The sequence below is a fragment of the Poecile atricapillus genome, chromosome 2 (assembly GCF_030490865.1).
Source record: "Poecile atricapillus isolate bPoeAtr1 chromosome 2, bPoeAtr1.hap1, whole genome shotgun sequence".
NCBI classification, from domain to species: Eukaryota; Metazoa; Chordata; class Aves; order Passeriformes; family Paridae; genus Poecile; species Poecile atricapillus.
The window spans coordinates 13,462,560-13,482,553 of NC_081250.1; the positions used below are offsets into that span (position 1 = coordinate 13,462,560).

Genomic DNA, 19,994 nt, shown 5'->3' on the forward strand with positions numbered 1-19,994 from the left:
CGGGGCGCAACGGCCGCGGCGCTGACCAACCGCCGCCGCGGGGGCCCCGCCGGCGCCGCCCATCGGCCGGGGCGGGACGCGGTGCGGGCGGGGCGGCCCCGCGCTGCCGGGGGCGGGGGCGGCCGGTAACAGCCGGGGCAGCCGCGGGGCCGCCGCGCTCCGGGTGTGCGATAGCGGGGCGGTGCCCAGTGCTCGTCGCGCCGGCCGGGCCCCGCCGATAAGGGCGGTTGGCTGGGCCCCCCCGCAGGGTCCAGCTCCAGCTGTCCCAGCGCTGACCTAGGGAAGGGACGCGACACAACCCCCGGTTGTCCCCTGGGCGGTGCCGGAGCCCTGACGGACGCGGAAACCTGCCCAGAGGCCGCCACGCCGAGGTGTTGTCCGCAGGTTGTTGTGTGAATCTGTTCAGTAAAAGCACGTTCCTTACATCAGTCATTCATGGTATGACATAGTACTTTACATTTATTTGGCTAAAGAAATCAGAAGTTGCCAAGAGGCAACAAGAGGGAGCGACGTGCGTGTTTCCCCGCTCGCTGCCACGGGATTACGTCCAAATATCCTGAGTCATGTTGGGTTGGTGCTGTAGGTGTGAGCACGTCCTTCGCCGGGAGCACAGGGCCCGTCAACTCGGCGTTAGTAACACTAAAATGAAATACATGAGTAAGGCATAAACTTTGTTACTAGCGGTGTTTGAACATCATATGTGTTATTGATGCTCAGTATTTTACAAAGTAGTGTAAAAAGGGATTCAACTGAAATATATTTTAACTTGGATGTCTATACATCACTGCACATGTATTCTGAAGTTACGTAATGTATTTACACATTTTTATGTTTTGGTTTTTGTTTGGTATTTTTTTAATACTGTGAGAAACTACTCAGTGTGGTAAATAAACATGAAAAACCTAAGTTAATTGCACATAATTTATTGTGATTGAAGAATTGGAGGATGTGTGTGTCAGGATTGGTGATAGGTCCACACAGGTCAAACACTCAGTCTTATTCATGGCATGGAGAGAACCTGCGTATGGATTTCCTGTGTTTTTTGAAAAAACAAATAACTCTTATCTCTGACTTCATAAGAGATGAATCATATTTATTTGCAAAGGTTTTGCCTTTAAGCATTTAGTTCTTTAATTTGCTTCACAGGAGTTATTTATCATAGCTATCAAATTCACAATCCAGTGGAAAAAATACAGGTTCTTCAATTATCACTATTGCTTGTGCAAGTTTTTTGTTTTCATCCTACATTTCCTTTCTTGAGATATTGAACACCCCCTTCCTGTTTTGAGTTCTGTTTCCCTCCCTTTGTTACGTTTATATTTTGTGTCTGTTCTGGGTTTTTAAATAGGAGTTTCTCTTCCCATAATTAATTAAGAGCTCACCCATTACATACGCTATTGTTTTGCTCATTCATTAGAAGATATGTCAATTAAAAATATTTGTTAAAATAGTAAGATAACCAAATGAACAGGAAAGTGTTTAATTACTGAGAATTACTCTGCTGAAACCTTTGGAAGAAATTCCAATTTTGCCTTTTATACTCAAAAAGCCAAAAATGGCATTTAGGATATTAGCAGCACCTCAAAAATATTTTTGAAGGTAGAAGTCTTATTACAAACAGGAAGAAATTTTAAATGAGGGTGTTAAATAATGGAAACCACTGAAGTGAATTACCTGTAAACAGACTGAGAATTTCCATGAACTCTTAGGGCCTGGATTTGGACAAGCAGTTATTTTTAATTTTTTTTAGCTTTCAAGTAAGTCATAAACAGCTTTGAAATGTTTAACTAAGAATTTATTACTATTTATACTGCTTTTCTTGTAATGATGTGTATCAGAGGAGTAAGTGAGCTGCCAGAGGGACTTAGACCTTGGAGATACAAAGATGCCTAACCAGGTCTGGCTCTTGATGCAGCTCACTGAAGTTGGCGGGCTGGAAGAGGAAGGGAATGAAAAGCAACTGTTAGTTCTTACTGCAGCAGGGTTGGGGTACTGTGTTTGTTGCCTGAGGCCAGACTGACCTGTGCCACAAAAGTGTTCACTTCAACTAAAACCAGTTCTCTTTAAATTGGGATCAATGCTTGGATGAGAACCCATTTAATCTCAAACACTGAGACCAAAAGCAATCCATAAGGCCACACAAGTCAGGATTTGTCATGCTTTTCATAATTTATGTAAGAACATAAACTTGAAATCCAGGCTCTTTGCTGCCATCAGAATGACTGCCTTAGTCATCTTTTCTAACTCAAAATATCTTTTTTTTTCTTTTTTTTTTTTTTTTTAACTTTGGTGGGCAGAGCCAGTAAATCTGGATCAATTCTTAAGTCTGATCCACTGCACCATCACACAGAGAGAAGTACTACCTTAACCAGGGAGGGTAATAGATGATCAGGGGGTTGGAGCAACTTCATTTGGCACCAAAAGAAACATGGTCCTCTTTGCAGAGAACATAAAAACTTCACAAATGCACATTACATCAGTAGGAATGCTATCTGTATGATTTTCAGATAGCTGATTCTACATATGGGTCTCACAGCTGCTATCTTTTAAATAGATTTTTTTTTAAGGGGATTGAAAGAATTTCATGCATTTCAATTCTAATCTTATGAAACACCTGTTTAGTTTTCTTGTAAAAAAGTTCATGGATTGTCTTGGAATAAACAATGACAGCAAAATGGAAATGCTACCTAGCCTAGTTGTCAATTTCTCTTTAATTAGAATCCAGTCATCTGAAGACAATACAGGTAAAACTGACAGAAAAATAGACTGCTATTATCCTATTTGAAATAATACTGATAGTTACTGATCGATAATCTCACCACAGGTCTCCTCATGGACCACTCCAATTTTAGCTGATCATTGAATAACCCTACCTCTGCTCTTTCACTGCCTGCAAGGAAATAGAGGGACAAATGCAGAACTTGCAGAGTGGTCACAGGAAAGTGCCGTCAACGCACAGCCACTGATTTCACAATTTATTTTGTAAATGTGATGAAAGTCGGAAGTAGCCAATATCTGCATGCTGCAACAGAATCCTGATCAGTCTGAAACAGAGAACAGATTAGGCAAGAAGTATACTTCAATGAGTATAAAATATAAGTCTAATAATTTATTTTACCTATTCTTTTCTTTTATAAACTCCTAGCAATGCAAGAAAAATATTGATTTCCATTGTCTCACAAATAGAAAAAGAAATAGCACACCCTTAGAAAGATAAACATTGGACAATATTGTAAAAGGTTAAAGTTTTGTAAATATCTTTTTTCAAATGTATATAGATTTTTTTTTTTAAAGTTACACATGTGTATAATTATAAATATTTTGTAATGTCTTCTTCCCTAAACTGTGTTAAGGTGAAGACTGAGTGACAGTACAAGCAGTACAAGAGCGAACTGATGATCTTTTGATTCTTATTATTTGCTGCTGCCTGTCACTGGAATTTCTGAAAATCGATACTGCCTAAATTAGTGCTCTGCTAAGGCACCACCTTGACTTTTGCGGGTTGCATAACCCAGAAGCACAGGAAGGAATAGCCTTGAGGAGTCCTGGTTCTGGCTTAGTGAGAAGCCTGGCCTAACAGCTGTGAGGCTTTGCAGTACCTCAGCTAGCTCTACCTTGCCTTGTGTCATGTAAACAATAGGATTTCTTTATTTGGAAGGGTTAGATGTTGTTATTGGTGGAGGGGATATCAAGCACTATTCTAGGTGCATTTTTAAAAATATCATTATTTTGATTTTCTTGGGTTTGTAATGATTTGGTTGTTTTTTTTTTTTTACTTTTTTAGGATTTGTAATAAGAAATTGAAATTTCTAAATACAAAACAGGTATCCCAATTCATATGCTACTGTCTGGTATGTTCTGCAGTTTGAAAGGAGGTACTTACTGATGCACCAAAACATAGCAAAGCAAATCAGAGTACACTAGCAGTTAAACTGTGATCACTTTATTAATTGAACAACACAAATGGCTGAAATGATTTGTGAATGTGTAGTTAGATACCTGGTGTTTGTAAGTAATGAGGAGAATTGATGGAATTCAGACTCTATTTCCTAATTCACCAGTCCTAGGTTAGGTCTCCAGCACTGTTGTCTCCCCACACACTGGAGCCAGAACAAACAAAACAGTGGAGAAACCTGTCAAGTCTGACAAATAACTTGACATTTATATAAATTGCTGCATAGTCATTTGTTGCATATTCATTTAATGAGAGAAATTATTATAATCCAAAAATAATATTCTGACTTGGGAACAATGTAAGGCACCTGAAATGCTTAAAGGATTGACTGGTGACTTCAAGATATATACATCATGATATTTCTGTTACAGCAGAAAAAAAGAATGGTAACTTAGATCCACGCCATGAAATTTTCTTTTCCTCTGCTGAACAATGAACTTTACTTATATAACACCTTCCTCATAACATGTACTTCACAGTATTTATAACCATTTACAGATTATTGCTTCTTGTAGAGATCTTTGAACTTTTCAGGTGAAAAGTATCAGGTTTGTATAAAGCATTATTTTATACTTATAGTATAAATATTAAATTTTCAAACAACTGCTTAAGTTGTATTTAAAATTTAAATACATAAGACTTTACTATTAGAAGTTTTCTGAATAGGCTATGTTAAAAGAACCAAACATAAAACAGTTTGTAGTTGAATGTGAATACACTGTGCTAGAGGACAATGGGTGTTCTAAACAGTTGGCATATACTTGTGCCTTGAAAAAGATGTATCCTGTAAGGCACAGTGAGCCAGTGCAGGAATGTGGCCAGCACTAATAGGATGTCAAGGAACTACCTCACAGAAAGGTGAATGACATCAAACATTCAAATAATGCAGTAAAAGGCAAACTCATACAAAGAGTTCATATTTATTAAAATATTCAATGAAAATATATATATTTTAAAAATCTGCATTTGGTTAATACTGCTGCTGTAGAATAGATTTTCTAGCAACTGTAGGCTGTTTTTGATGGGAAAGCAGATTGTTTTGTTGGTGGTAAATGGTTGTAAATGACAATGAAGACCAAGAATGCAGAATATAAAATGAAAAGCAAAAGTTGCTGATTAAATGGAGCAAGGTAAAGATGTCTGAGAGCTATTAAAGGAAGGATGAGGTACAACTGAAAAATAACTAAATGGAAGAGTATTCTGTATAATACAAGATTATTGGGCTATTTGCAATGTGTTTATGTGAGAGAATTTGCAATCTGTTTGTGTGAGAGACCTGTATTTCTTTCATGTCAAGAATTGTTAGTTCTTTATCTACCAGGGATACAGATAAATGGCTAAAGAAACATATTTTTCTGAAAAGGATATATCTTCATCAAATGCTAGCTCAACGAATTTATCTCTTTGATGATTCTGTTTTGCCAGCTGGTTTATTTATGAGCTGTTTTTTCTCATTCTATTTGTCTAGCACTTTTGCACATTACAGGAGTTTTCCATCTCCATTAAGTATGAAATATGTGTTTTGCTGGATTATCTGAGAGACAAATATATATGCTTTTATAAAATAATTTCTCAAGAAAACTCAAGGAAATTGAATGATGCCTAGTTTAATTTAGAAAATGACATTTTAGAAATCGGCACTAGACATTTCCCATTTATCATATTTTAATGGAGACAGATACTATTTGCTCTTTTTCCTTTTTTTTTTTTTTTTACTTTTTTTTCCAGAAACAACAGGTCTGCAAATTCAACCTTGTATCAAAATTAAGTTGTGCTGCCTTAGAGACATCATCATTAAGGGTTCTGCAGTCACCAAGTTCAAGTGTTTTTGTTCCATCTGTATGTATACTTATATATACTGCACACACAGATGTCATAGAGCTGTATGCTGGGGTTTACATTTTTAGTATAGTGGTAGAACAACTCAAGATTTACATGACTATTTTCTCCAAAACATTGTGCCTAGCAAACAAAAAGCAGCAGCTGCCTTCCTCTCACAGTATCTGCTCATAAAATTATAGGATTGTAAAATCATTGAGGTTGGAAAAGACCTCCAAGGAAACGGAGTCAAACCTTTGGCTGAACACCACCCTGTCAAATAAACCATAGCACTAAGTACCACATCTAGTTGTTTCTTGAACACCTCCCAGGATGATGACTGCACCACCTCCCTGGGCATCCTGTTCCAACGGCTGACAACCCTTTGAGTGAAGAAATTCTTCCAAATGTCCAGCCTGAACATCTCCAGTCGCCTGAGTCTCCTCTCATCCTGTCTCAGATTGCCTGGGGGAAGAGGTTAACTCCCACCTTGCAACAATCTCCTTTCAAGGAGTTGTAGAGAGAAATAAGGTCTCTCCTGAGATTCCTCAAGGCTAAACACCCCCTGCTCCTCCAGCTGCATCCTCATATGATTTATTTTCTGTACATTTCACCAGCTTCATTCCTCTTCTCCAGATATGCTCCAGCACCTCAATGTCTTTTTTGAAGTGATAGGCCCAGAACTGGACACAGGACTCGAAGTATTAAGCAATGTCTTTTCACTGTGTTATGGCATCTCCATGAAATAATTATTTCACTGTGATTTTTAAAAGCAATAGTACAATGGTGCACATGATCTATGAGCCTTTTATTAAAAGGCACTGCTAAAAAAAGACTCAAACCACTTTCCGAAGACAATTGCATAATTTCTGAATCAAAAGGGAAAAAGATACATTTAGAATAATATTGTTTGGTTCATTGCTGGTACTATAAACGAATATATTCCTTGTTCATAACCTGGTAAAAGCAACTGAACTTTCTTGGAACTGCAGCTTCCCTTCCCTTGTGTGCAGCATTGTCTCATGGCTCTGTCCCTCCCTCTCTCACATTTCCACCAGCAGGGATAAGTGATGATGTTTGAACAGTTCCATGTCCTCAGCTCTGTCACCACGCTTCCCTAACTCATACCAGCTTTGGGATTTTATGCATATAAGCTAAAGCATGAAAACTACAAACTAGGTTATTTACTAGAGTAAATTTCAGGGGTAGTTTCATGTTCAAATTAAACCTGAAAGCAAAATCCCAGTAATTAACTCAAACCCAACCACATGATGGCTCAGCCAGGACTCCTTCATTTTTAACAATTCAGAAAATAAAGCCATCTAATAGCTTCTTTAGAAGCTTTTTGTATTCTTTTTCCAAATGCTTAGATAAACAATATGATAAATAGGAACACTGGAGCCTCTTATATGCCAGGTTGCTTGTTTGTTGGTAAATTGTTATATCTGCTTCACCCAGCCCATAGCAAGTACCTGAGCCATCGACATCTGTTTCACTTACTGAACAGGAAGGATTTACAACCTTGTAAACTGAACACAGAAAAGCTCCAAAATCTTTTACTTATATAACACCTTCCTCATAACATGTACTTCACAGTATTTATAACCATTTACATATATGAGGTATATACCTCACATATATAACCTCATATAAAAAGCTGTTTAATATCTGAAAATTCCTGTAAGTAGGCTCATTTACTGCATCATAAAGTCTTGACAGCTCACTGATCTCTAAATACAAGTTCTAAATACACAATTTTGCTTGTCAATAATGTTGCAGAATATTTTTAGCAATTTTTTTGGCAATAAAATAGGAAAGAAAAACTAACTAATATTGCTCACACAGATAATTTAACTTTTTAGCTGCAATGACACGAAAATAAATTGGTGCCCCTTTTTAATAATAGATGGGGGGAAATGACATTTGCAAATTTTTTTCCAAGCAATCCTGGGGAAGGATAGAATAAATCTGGGAGTTGAACTAAACAATTGATGGCTAACTAATAAATGTTGTCTGGTAGAGTTCAACTTTCGTTATTTTTCCTGTTTCTTGGAAAACAGCTGTGGGTTTTGCTAGTTTTATTGGAGGTTATGCAAGTTGAAACTCTTGAACTATTTTTTATCTATTCAGCGCTGCCATCTTGTGGCCAGGAGTGCAGTGAGCGTCTGCTTCTTAATGAAAATTAAAGGGGTTAAAGAAGATTAAATAATCACACATTTTAAATTTTTCATAAACTTAAAATAATCTACAAGAATACTACTTAATTACTGTGTATTTTTATAATCACAAAAGATTTGGTCAGTTTATGCATATATTTTGCACATTACCACATGAAAGACAAATACCCACAATAAAAGTCTAGATTAAAAATAGCTATAATGAAATAAAAGTCCATTCCTGCTTTCATTTATCTTGTTTTCAGAAGCAAAATACTATTTGAAAAAATTTTTAGTATTATTATCTGCATCTATAATGTAGACTAACTCATCTAGTATAAATTGAATATAACATAAATAATCCATTCAATATTCTCATTTTCTCCATGAAAAAAGTCTAAGGAATATGTTAATTTTAATTTCAAAATTTAAAAAAATAGGGTTTTAAATCAAGGACAAGAAGAGCAGATAGTAACATTTGCAGATAGTAAGCATTTGCAAATGAAATGGTGGTGGTGGGCGAATGTGGATACTCACTGTCAGTTCAGACTGCAGTCTAAACCAGCTTTTAAATAAAGCAGCAAGTGGTATAGTGGCACATTTAATATAGTGTTTGTATTACCATAGGGCCATGGGATTCCTAGTTCTGTAACAGAATAATATAGTGTTAGATGTAGCATAAACATAAAAAAAAATAGACAGCTCCTTCGAAAATAATTACATAAGAGAAAAGAAAACAAGTAAATGCAAACAGACAGAAACAAATAGCAGATGAGAGAATACAAATGCATGTAAACAATGGGGGAACTCAGGAAATACTGCAATACTGATTTGGACAGTGAGCAGACTTTTAGCAGATATAATCAAAGAAACGTAAATTTGTGGATGTGTTGTCAAAATTTTAAGGTGGCATATGCATTTAGTAGAAAATAACCTGTGCCACTCACTACTGTAATCAACAATACATAAAGAACTGATAAGAATTTATCAGTTCAGGGAAGAAGCTGACTTCTTCATAGGACTATCCTACAAAAACTTGCAGAATTTCTATCTGTCCCCCATCTGTGTCTCTGCTATCTACACTTGCTGAAAGACAACACTAATCATTGGTCAAGCAGGATTTAAAGTAGGTCTGCACATCTGCTTTTATCAAGAAATGCATCAAGACATGACTGAGGTAGCTGAGGACACCATTACTTTGTCATGCTTTGCCAAATGGCAACTTTCATTGCTGGCTGTCTTGTGCATGTCTGCACAGCAGGTTAATTCAGATGATCAACATCTGGATTTCAGCAGGTAGGAGCAGCCCCACCACACAGCTAACACTGAACTGAACTCACTGATGCATAAATCTTGTATCCACTCACATAAAGCATTGGTGCATACGCACAAGTTTTAGTCTTGCTCTTGGCAGATATAATTATTTCTTAATAGACTGTATGAGAACATTTGTTCTTTCGGAAGTTCTTTTGGAAGTTTTCGTGACATGACCTCAGCAACACACACAGTAATGCTCACAGCTTGTTCATTTCAGACTCCTACAATACCCCATTCTGTGTTTTCAGGTGCTAATTCTCTGGACACCATTGACAAAGAAACTTGATGAAAAGGATATCCAGATTTTAAAGTTGTGACTTAAGTAGGAATTTTTATTTCTTAAATACATTTAAATCCAAGAACAACTTTTAAATACCTTACATAAAAACAGTAACAAATGTTCATGTTCTCCTCTGAATTGTGACTCCCTAATTTGCTTCCTTAACTGCAGCCTTCTAGAGCAGAGTGTGCAGAATAGTTGAGGATTTGGTACCTAATTAAGTCTGTGCTAACTGTGAATATTCATAATTTTAGAAAATTAATACATGATTCTCCCATGCTGAACACCCCAAATTATTAGTTTTGAAAATTCCTCCCTTCCTGTATCTGTGTTTCTAGTTTTTAACAGTTAACTCAGGACTAAACTTCCTCATACAATAAAAACTTAGAAAATATGTACTGCGTAATGTTTGGGTAGTGTACAGATAAGATTATTTTTCATTATTGGCCATATAACTTGTGATTTCTGACCTTGTACAATTAATACATTCACACAGCTTGGTTAAACAGCATAACTGAATTGTGCCAGCATATATTTTAACTTCTAAGAGTTTAAGTCATAAATTTGTGACTAACACTACCACTTAAAAAGATCCTTCAGCCCTTAAAAAAAAAGAGAAAGCGCCACAGATATAATCCAACACTTCCAGAAAATAACAAGCACCTGAGAGTTTGAAGTTACAACCTACCTCCCCCCCAGCAAACAGAAGAGCTTTAAACTAGCAGAATAGAAAAATAAGAGGGTTTAGGGTGAAAACAGAGAAAGCTGAAGTGGTGTTTAAAATGCCTAGAAGGAGCCAATAAAAATAATTTTGAAAGAGAACACAAAGGAAAGCATTAAGGCTTAATGATAAAGCTGCAAGCACTGGAAATATAATGGGCAAGGGCTTAATTTGAAAACAGGGAAAGCAATTATTTTGGCATGAGTTTTTGAGTAGTTTGAACAGTAGAGAATTTTCAGAAAGAAATGTCTGTTTTCCAGAAGACTATTGTCTCCTACCGAGCGCTGCACCATGTGCTCTAAATGAATCCTATTTTTAAGCGTTTTTTAAAAAGAGCTCGTACGTTCAGCTGCGAGCGCGGAGAGCCCCGGCGCGGTGTCCGCAGGGGGATGCGGTGCCCGGGGGCTCCCACAGCGCGCACGTGCGCCCGGGACACGTGAGCACGCCCGGCTACTTGGTCTCCACAGCGACTCTACTTTGTTACTTCCACTCAACAACTTTGTGTTGCCCCTTTCCGCCAAGGTCCCCAAGGGGACGGAGAGCGCTCTGCCAAGGCAGCCGGGGCCGGGGCACTGCCCGGAGCGTCCCGCACCGGAGCGGACTGCTGGAAGCTGGGTAAATTCCCTGTTGGGGGCCGGTGGCGGGACGGGGACACTTCCACCTTCTGAGGTAACGGCGACCTCCTCACACGAGCCCCGGGAACGCCGCGCCCGGGGGAGAGGGCGGTTCCGGTCCCTGTCCCGACACGTCCCGCCCGCCCTCCGCGACTCCATGTCGTGAAGGCGCGGGACGGGAACGGTCCCGCCATGGAGGTGGAGTGACGCGTGCGCGGCGACGACCCGCCGCTGGGAAGTGCGGCCGCCCGCGCTCGCCGTACAGTGCGGGCTGTACCAAACCCCGCTGCTCCGGCGGGGGTGGGTGCGATCGGAAAGTGACGGAGCGCCGGGACTCGTCGGCCCCAGCTTATCCTGCGGCCATCGGGCAGACGCCGACGGGGAGAACCCGGGGGCGACGGCGCCGCGGGTGAGCCGGCGGCGAGGCGGTAGCAGCACCGAGCGGGGCCGCGGGGCCGCGCCCCGACCCCGGCAGTGGCGGCGCCGGCGGAGGGGCGGGGCGCGAGCGGCTTTGGGTAATGGCAGCGCTGTGAGGACGGAGCGGGGCAGCGACCGCGGCCGAGGGCAGGAGCGAGGGAGGCCGGGCGGGGGTCGCTGACTCGGGCCCCGGGCCGCCAGGTAACGCCCTCGCCCGGCCCAGCTCGGCCCGGTCCGCCCGCCGCGCTGAGGGGAGGGAGCGCCGTGCTCGCGGGGAGGTGGCGGTCCCGACCCCGCCGGGTGTGCGCGAGGGCGATCGGGCCCTGCCTTCCTTCCGTCTGTCCGGCCCCGGCCCCGCCGCTGCCCCCGGCCCGGGCCCCCGTCCCCCGGCGGTGTCTGCGCGGCAGCGCCCGCCCGCTGCGTCCTGCCCCGGCTCCTGCCCTTGCCCCGCGGGGAGGGCGCGGTGCGGCCTCTCCGGCGGGGCCGCTCATTATCCGCTGGCTGCATCCTCAGCCGGTTTCGCTTTTGTTTTGGTGGAGGGAGAAGGTGGAGAGCGGGGCGGGGGCGGGCAGCACTGATCACCTGTTTGACGCGAGTGCTCCTGCCTGTTGCTGCGCACCCACCACGGGTTTGTAATGCTGCATATCGAAGTGGTTGAATAGCTTGGAAATAAGCTTGAAAATTTGGGGCGTCCTTTGATGCTGGACAGAATACTATGTTTATTAATGTGAACAAATATATGCAGTATGACAACAGTATGTTTTAAAGAATGAGGTGATGGAAGCGGCATCGTTTTATTATCCTGCTGAGTAAATATGTTTCCGTAACATCTGTTTACCTTAGGGTTTATCAAACAGGTATGGCTTCCCACCCCCTGAATAGTCTAAAGCCTAGGGTCGATATTCTGTCCTGCTGTAGTTTTTACCGTGATTAATATAATACATTTAACAATCGAAGTTGGTGGGCTTGTGTATTGCTGACACTGGAGCACGGCATACCCCAAAAAGCCCAGTGTCTTACAGTCAAAGTTACACCATATTTGTTAAAATGTCTGTAAAACACATTTAAATTCATATTTCTATGGAAGTTGTAAGAGAATGCCAAATAATAGTTATCTTAATCTATTTATACTTGGATGACCATGTGGATGCTTTGCATAGTATTAGGTTTTAATCATCCTGAACACAATGGTACTGATTAATGACATTGGGATGTCATTAATTAAATGTCCCCATTGAAGTGGGGAGGACTTTTTCTTTGCCCTTCCTTCTTCACCTCGGTTTTGCTTGTCTTTGAAGAAAGGGCTCTTTTACCTTGATCGCTGTGTGAGCGACATCTAATATAGCACAAGTACAGCTTCATTACCACAAGCACTTACTATGATTGTTATTGTCTTCTGTGGACCATGATTATTTTTTCTTGGGGTCAGCTGGAAATGCTCTTGCGTTTTCCAGAAGAGGGATATATTAGGGCTTTTTGAAGATTACCACTTACCCCTTTGTCCTCCTGGAAGTGAGCTGTTGTCTGTCTCTGCTGAGGTTCATGTTTCTGTGAAACACACAGCAGTGTGTTCTTCTGCTTACTTTCTTTGATGGGTCTTTGTTTTGTCACTTTTCACTGATTTTTCTGTGTAAGCTCCTGCTGACATATGGATTGAATTAATAACAATGTTACAAATATGACAACATTTATAGCAGTTGAGGGCCTTGGTTAGTTAGGGGGGTGGGTTGTAAGCATGCATGCTAAAAGTTGCATCTGATTTTATTGCTTTTTTCTTAAGCTGAGAAGTGATGTATCCTGTAAGAGCCAGTAGTGCTTAAGGTAGTAAGCTGGTTGCTAAATAGGTTTTTAGCATGATATCTGATTCTTTCCCTTGCAGAGGTCTGCCTCTTGTGCTCAAAGTCTGTCACCAGCTTTCTACTTTCCCTTCTGACCTTGAAAATTTGGAAAGAGGAGAGTCACTTGTCCATCTCTTTGAAATGGAAATAGAAGTATTCTTTCCACTTTCTATTGTAGTCTTACAATGTCGTGTTTCTGAGCAGGAACCAGACCTGCTTTGTGCATGGAATGTCACACATCAGGTCCTTTCCAGATTAGGTGCATAGGACAGAGACTAGTGGAAACAAGAGGCCTTCACAGTTGTCTCTTTTTAAAATCACCTTTTCCCCTAGTTTTATTTAGATAATTTAATGTTGAGTGGGTTTTTTTTTTTTGCAATAAATCTCTTTTGTTATTTTTGATATTAAATTACTAACACAGCTTCTGTATTTTCAAGTCATGTCTTACTTGAAAGATCTCACTGTTCATCATATTGCATAGTGCAGTAAGCTGCAAAAGCTCTGCATGTTGCTCTGTGTTTTCTTTTTCACATCCTTGATCAAAGCTCTAGGGTTTTGTGGCTTTACAAATATAACACTGAAAATGTCTGATGAAAGCCCAAGGTGAGCATTGGCTAAAAACTGGCAGTAGGAATTTCAGATACTTGGGAACAGTTTAGTTTGTTCTTACACCAAATTTCCTTAGATACAGTTAATTTGAATAAAAATGAGGAAAACAAAATTTCCAGAAAAGTTGTTTTTTTCATGTGACACTGTTAAATGAGTAGTTGGTGAGATAATGAATTTCACAAAGCATGATGCTGTTAGATCAGTTTGTGTTATATTGTAGTCTACTTGTGCAACATTAATGTTCCATTCCAAACCATTAAAAATGAGGGATTGTGAGCTTCCTGTTGGAGGAGGTGGTATTCTATGTATCGCTTTATTGTAGTGGTGTGACACTGTATAAAGTTTAAATTGAAAAATTCGAAGGAAGTGTATCTTTTTAAATTATTACGCCCTGTTGTCTGACATGTTTAATTATTCTACAGATTAACACTAAAGCCCCACAATGTCCTTGAAACCACGAGTAGTTGACTTCGATGAAACATGGAACAAACTTCTAACAACGATTAAAGCTGTTGTTATGTTGGATTATGTTGAAAGAGCAACGTGGAACGATCGCTTCTCGTATCCTTTAAATGAAAAATTTGACTTAATGTGTTTGTGTGATGTGTTTAGCACAGAGTAAACCTGTGTTATGTAACAGTGATCTTGAGCAGCTTGTTAGACTATACCTGTTTTTAGGACTGTGAATAAGTTGAAAGGGATGGAAATTCTACATATTTGGGAAGTATTCTATGAGAAAAATCACCATGCTGATAAAAAGTAAACTGGTCTCAGTTTTAGTCACTTTTGGTAGCTCTAATGCTTAGCTTATGCTCAAGCTGTTCTTACAGGTATTGCATGTCCCCTATTCTGACAGTGAGGTTGTCCTGTGTGTTTAAGTCTTTGTGTGTAGCAGGGGAAATACCCAAGACAGAGTACACATCTTTAAATTTGGGATGTGGGGGATGATGAGGTTGTTCTGTGTAAAGCTTTCTCCCCCTTCTTTGCATTTCTAACTGTACTGATAACTACCATAGTAGACATTTCTACAGCAAGGATTTATTAAAAAGCCTTCTTCCTTTCCCTCCACTGTTATTGCCTCATTACTTGTGACAGTTAAGCTATGTTTAAAAATATCTACTCTTTCTGCATTCATATGGTCTTGCTGTTCAAGTCACAGCTGTACATACAGTGTAGTGGAAAGTTTTGTGTTTTACATGTAAAATTGACCTGTAATATTTTACAAGATTTAAGTTTCAGTGAATTTCTTTTAAAAGAAGCATAGCATTTCTAACCAGTTATACTGTGTCCTGTGTCTATATATTCATTAGCCATTACATCGTGGTGAGTAATTGGAGAATTTTAGGAGGCTTTGTGCCTGTTCTGCAGGGATGAGACACAGGTTGGTTTAATTATGAGGAGGAAAAACTGTTTAGACTTATTTATTGATTCGTTAATTCTTGTGGGTGAAAAAAGAAGCACCTGTGAAGATCCTTATGCATAAGTTTTTACAACGTAAGCTTATTCTGTGTGCAGGAGCTTGACTCTAAAGTCTCATATCATTCTGAACCTAACTTTCTCAGAATTGCTTTCCCAAGTGCCTGTGTTTTGAGTGTGTGCATCTGTATATGTACATAACTTGCAGTTCTTGTGGAGACTTTCTGTGGTATAATAATCTTTAAGAGCTCTTTCATTTTAAAGTTTTTTATTTAATTTCTAGGGGCATGACTTGCCACATTGTACTGAAGTCAACTTCAAGTTATTCTAGAATTTAAAAAATGTTTGAATCAATTAGGTGGGTCTTTAAATGCTAAGAAATTGTTCTGCAGTGATTCTAAGCTGTTTTTGAGGATTACATAATTCAGTCTTTATCAAGTAGTTAAATTCTGTAGCTTAAAACTTTAAACATTTAAACAAGGGCATCTAAAATAGATTTAAATATAAAATAATAATTGTTGTATGAGATACTGCATTGATTCCTCTTGTCACACTGTTTTGCTTACAACTTCTTATGTGGAGACCTTGCACACAAGTCTGCTGTTGATCCTCTTTTGGGATTTAGTCCAGTTGATTGAACATCAGAAAAGGATTGCTTTTGAATAGCGGACTCAGGAAGCAGTCTTGGAATAATCATTTGGCATGTAATTCTTAAGACCTTACTTACTATCATCTTTTAATTACATTCCTTGGAAAGTGGTACTATTAGTGCCTGATTTGGCACAGGCTGAGCCTTTTGATTTGTCTGTGGCTGAATGGCCCAAGGAGTTTGTGTAACTTCCAGCTAGAATGTTGGTTGTTTAGTACTTCTGGTTCCTGTAACCAAAATGCGTTTTAACACAAGCTGCTCAATAAGTATTCAACAACTTGGTGGAACTGGTAGTTCTGTACAGCTGAAATAAAACCTTTTTCTAGGTTTTATACATAAAGAAGACTGAACTATTAAAAATATTTTTTAAAAAAAATTTGGCGTTTAAAAGATGCGTCATCTTCTTTGTTAACTTTTTATTCTCTCTTAAAGGAAATGTTCTATTAACTCTTACTTTTCTTATTGTTTAATCAGCACAATAGAAAGATGGCAAATTATTTGGGCTGTTTCAATAAAACTCATACAGGTTATTTCATTGACTATAGTATGAGTTGATTTTTGTACTGTATAGTCAGTGCAGTGATACAAAGGATAAGAAACAGCAAACAATCACTGTTTCAGTTGGCATCAGTGTATTCTAAGAAGTGTTATCTTTCCCTTGTGCTGTTTGAGGCAGCTGAGATCCAGTGGAGTATGGAAGCTGACAGTATTTTAGGGATGAGGGACTTGTACTGCACATATTCCACTTCTAGAACTAATTTTTGCCCCACTAGTTCTCCAGAACTTGTTTATCTTGAATATAGTGTTTCATTTGTAACTTAGGGTAATTTTATTGTTAAACATAGTTTATCTTTAAAGAAACATTTTACCTCATACTTGAAATGCTAGAATGGCAATGAGCTGGGAACCACAATGGCGTAAGAGTTCTGGAAAAGATCAACTGAAAGACCATATGTCACTTTATTTAAAATGTGAGTCATCCTGAGCCACCTTTGACCTTCAGATTTCCTTTTAAGATTCTCTGCAGAAAGAAATGTGTATGAACTTGTTTCATTATCTGGTAAATGAGTGACAGTTATGTCTCTATTTGAGATGTTATTGTGAATACATTGTATCACTTTCAAGACTGCTGTTAACTGTTCTGTAGGCATGGGAGTGCTTTTTTAGTTAAGGCTTGGTTAGAGAGTGGGATAGGTAGTTCGTCTGTACTTTGATAACTGTCTTTTATGTAGAACTTTTTTGAACAGGTAGAACATCAAGATCTTCCTGTTGTTCTCTTGAGTTTTCCACCCAGTAAATTACAAATAAGTTGAAGAGTACCCAGGGGCAGCTGTACTTCAAGCAGAATTATTTTAAAAGTCTGCAGCATGGCCACCTGCTTTTTTTCACCATTTTTTCTCCAAGTTTGTGTTCTTCATTCTAATGAACTGTTTTGCAAGGACCCTATGATGAACCAGAAACTTAAACATGTATTTTTAAAAACAACTGGCTGAGAAGGAAGAGTAAATAAAGTTCATATGGTCATGGTTCTTTCTAACTGAAATCCTCTACAATTTTTTGTTTTGTTACAGAATGATTAACAGAAATTTTTCCAAAGCCCTACATTGCTCTAGAGAAGTCTTAACTAGATGCTTTTTTAACCCCAAGGAAATATTTGTGAGCTTTTATAGCCTTGGATATAGTATTTTCTGGTTCATAGTAATTTTGTTGTTGTTCCTTCTTAGTTTGGAAGTGCTTCAGTTTCCCATTGCTGGGTAATGCCCCTCAAATAGCAACTATTAAAGCACTTAAGTCACAGAAGGTTTTGGATGTTCTTGTTCTCAATACAGAGTGAAGGCCCCTAGGCAGCAGATTGGCTGCAGCTTCTTCTGGCCTTTCTCACCCTGCTAAACTGCATGCTTAACTGCAAGAACAGATGGCTTTCACCATTAAAGATAAATTATTTAACAGTAAAGGCTTCTTGCTGTTGTTCTAAGGGACAACAGCACAGGAAAAATGTGCTTTAAGTTTATGGAGTAAAATATCAGTGATTAATTTCACCTCGGATTTTTTTTGTTGTTTTTGTTAAGAGAGTTGAAACAACATTTTGAATATGACACTTAAATTTGGGTTCTGGACTCAAAGATAAAAATGGATAAAGAAACAAGTACCAATTATGCAAGAAAGAACAGTTTTGCTACAGTAGGATATTTCAGTCTTATGATAGCTTTTGTTTTTTGTTTTTTTTTTTTTTAGAATTCCAGAGAAACTTGATATCCAATAAGTAGTATTTGGTTGATACAGGAGGGTGAGGTGCTGGTTCAAGTGCTTCTGTGATTAAGCTCTTAGTTTGTGTATCTGCTGGTAATAAACACAGTGGCAAATGTCAAGGAAGAATGCTCCATTCAGCTTTAATAATTTATAAGAAAATTTGTTCTCTAGAATAAAGACAGGTATGTTTGGAAGATGTGCATTTTCATGAAAGAGCAGAGATACCATATTCATTCTTAAATAGGATTATTAAAATTAAGAAACTTGTTTACAAGATAAATTCAGAGATAATTGTTTGCTGCTCACATCAAATAAACTGCCATTGCTATTTTCTTGTGCTGCTGTGGTGAAGACTGCCTCTCCTCTAGATTTGTGGTAAATTTTTCTTGTAGTAGACATCTGTAGGTTTTGGTATTTTAGGTAATGTAGTTGTGGATCTAAAGAGAAAAAAGTCATGTCCCCTTTGCTTGTGAGTAAATTAGGAAGATTTCTACTTCTGAGTTTAATTTCTCAAAAATATCTTTGCATAGCGAAGAGGCTTGTGGCTTGAATTACACTGAGGATGCATTTCACTACTCACCATCCTTAGAATAAGAAAATTTGCTGGGGAGAGGAAAGTGTAAAAACCAATTATTCTTTGCAATCTCTTTAATAGAAGATTTCATTCTTCACTATTATATTTTTTTTGATATTTTATTTGGCATTACTTACAAGCTGGTGTAGTGCCATGGTAGCTACTGTTACAAAGCAGTGAATGTTGCCTGTTTTGTTTCTCAGTGTTTCCATTTAATGCTTTTTGTGGTTCTGAGAAGAATTCTAATAAAGATCTATATGAATGAAATAACTGTACTCAATATTAGATTCTGGTCTGGGTCTCTGACATTCTAGTGTCCAGATAAAGGGTTTTTCCCTAATTAGTTCTCCTGCATCAGAATCTTATTTGTTTTGAGTAGTAATTCTGTAAAAAAAATGAAACATGCATTTGGATGAACTGTGTGATGACTGCTTGACACTGTTCTGTAGATTAAGCAGTGACTTCAACTGTCTATCTTCTACTTCCTTTTACACAGGCATGTGCTTTTATAGGGTAGACTAGAGGAAAGCAGATCTTGTGTCTTCCCTTAATTAAAGTGAAATTGTTGATTTCTATCATAGCTGGCTTTATAAAGTGCCTAGGCTTAGTGGTTAAACAATATTTTAAAGTAATTTTAGCAGAATTAATTTATCTCCCATTATATTTATATTTGTAAATATATAAATAATATATAAATATATAATAAATATTTATTATTTTAGTTGTTCGTTCATGTGAAGCTTGACCTAATCCTTGCTTGACTTTTCTGAAAACAAAGTTCTCAGTAACTTCTTTTCCTCAAGTTACTGTTAAAACTTGATACAAACCAAAAGGGTAGCATTGCAAGGTAGTTTAGGGACACCCTAAGTGTGGCTTAACAGTTTGCTACTGGCCATTGAAGTTAACAAGTAAAACTGTTTATTGTGGCTGTGATCTAAACAGGACTACTGGAATTAAAATAATGGCTAAAAAGAATACAAACTTTTTTTTCATCCACACCACCATTGTGGTTTTTTAATTTTCAGTGTCCCCTGAAATTGTTTTACATGTAGAGGTGAGGGCAAAATGCAGGGACAGTAAGTTGTTTTCAACTCCAGGAAGGACAACTTGAAGTCGTCTTTACCATGTTTGCTCATGCTTAACCTGATTAATGCTTCTTTCCATTATATGAGAAGAGTTTCAGTTCATGTTGTCTGCAAATACACAAGAATGGTGCATGAAAGCTGCTTTTTCACTTTGAAGTTATTGTATATTATACATGGCAAATAGAGGGTAGAAGCCACATCAGTATGGGGGCTATCAGAAGTTTCAAATCTTAGCTCTAACATTTTCTCAGCATTCACTATTTAAAATTTAATATTGATGCTATAAACTTGGATT

General features: G+C 38.7%; 1 protein-coding gene across 3 annotated transcripts in view; it reads left to right on the top strand.

Annotated features, from left to right (window-relative positions):
• The first annotated feature begins 10,701 nt into the window (after positions 1–10,701).
• Positions 10,702–19,994, top strand: part of CUL2 (cullin 2) — a 40,606-nt gene continuing 31,313 nt past the window's right edge. The window contains exons 1-2 of one of the 3 annotated variants that reach the window (XM_058831885.1): positions 10,702–10,862; positions 14,148–14,286. In XM_058831885.1, coding sequence (XP_058687868.1) covers positions 14,168–14,286 — 119 coding nt within the window. In that variant the 5' untranslated portion in view covers positions 10,702–10,862; positions 14,148–14,167. Of the gene's footprint in view, positions 10,863–11,135; positions 11,271–11,329; positions 11,480–14,147; positions 14,287–19,994 lie in introns of those variants that run through there. The other 2 variants (XM_058831884.1, XM_058831883.1) reach the window with 2 other exon arrangements.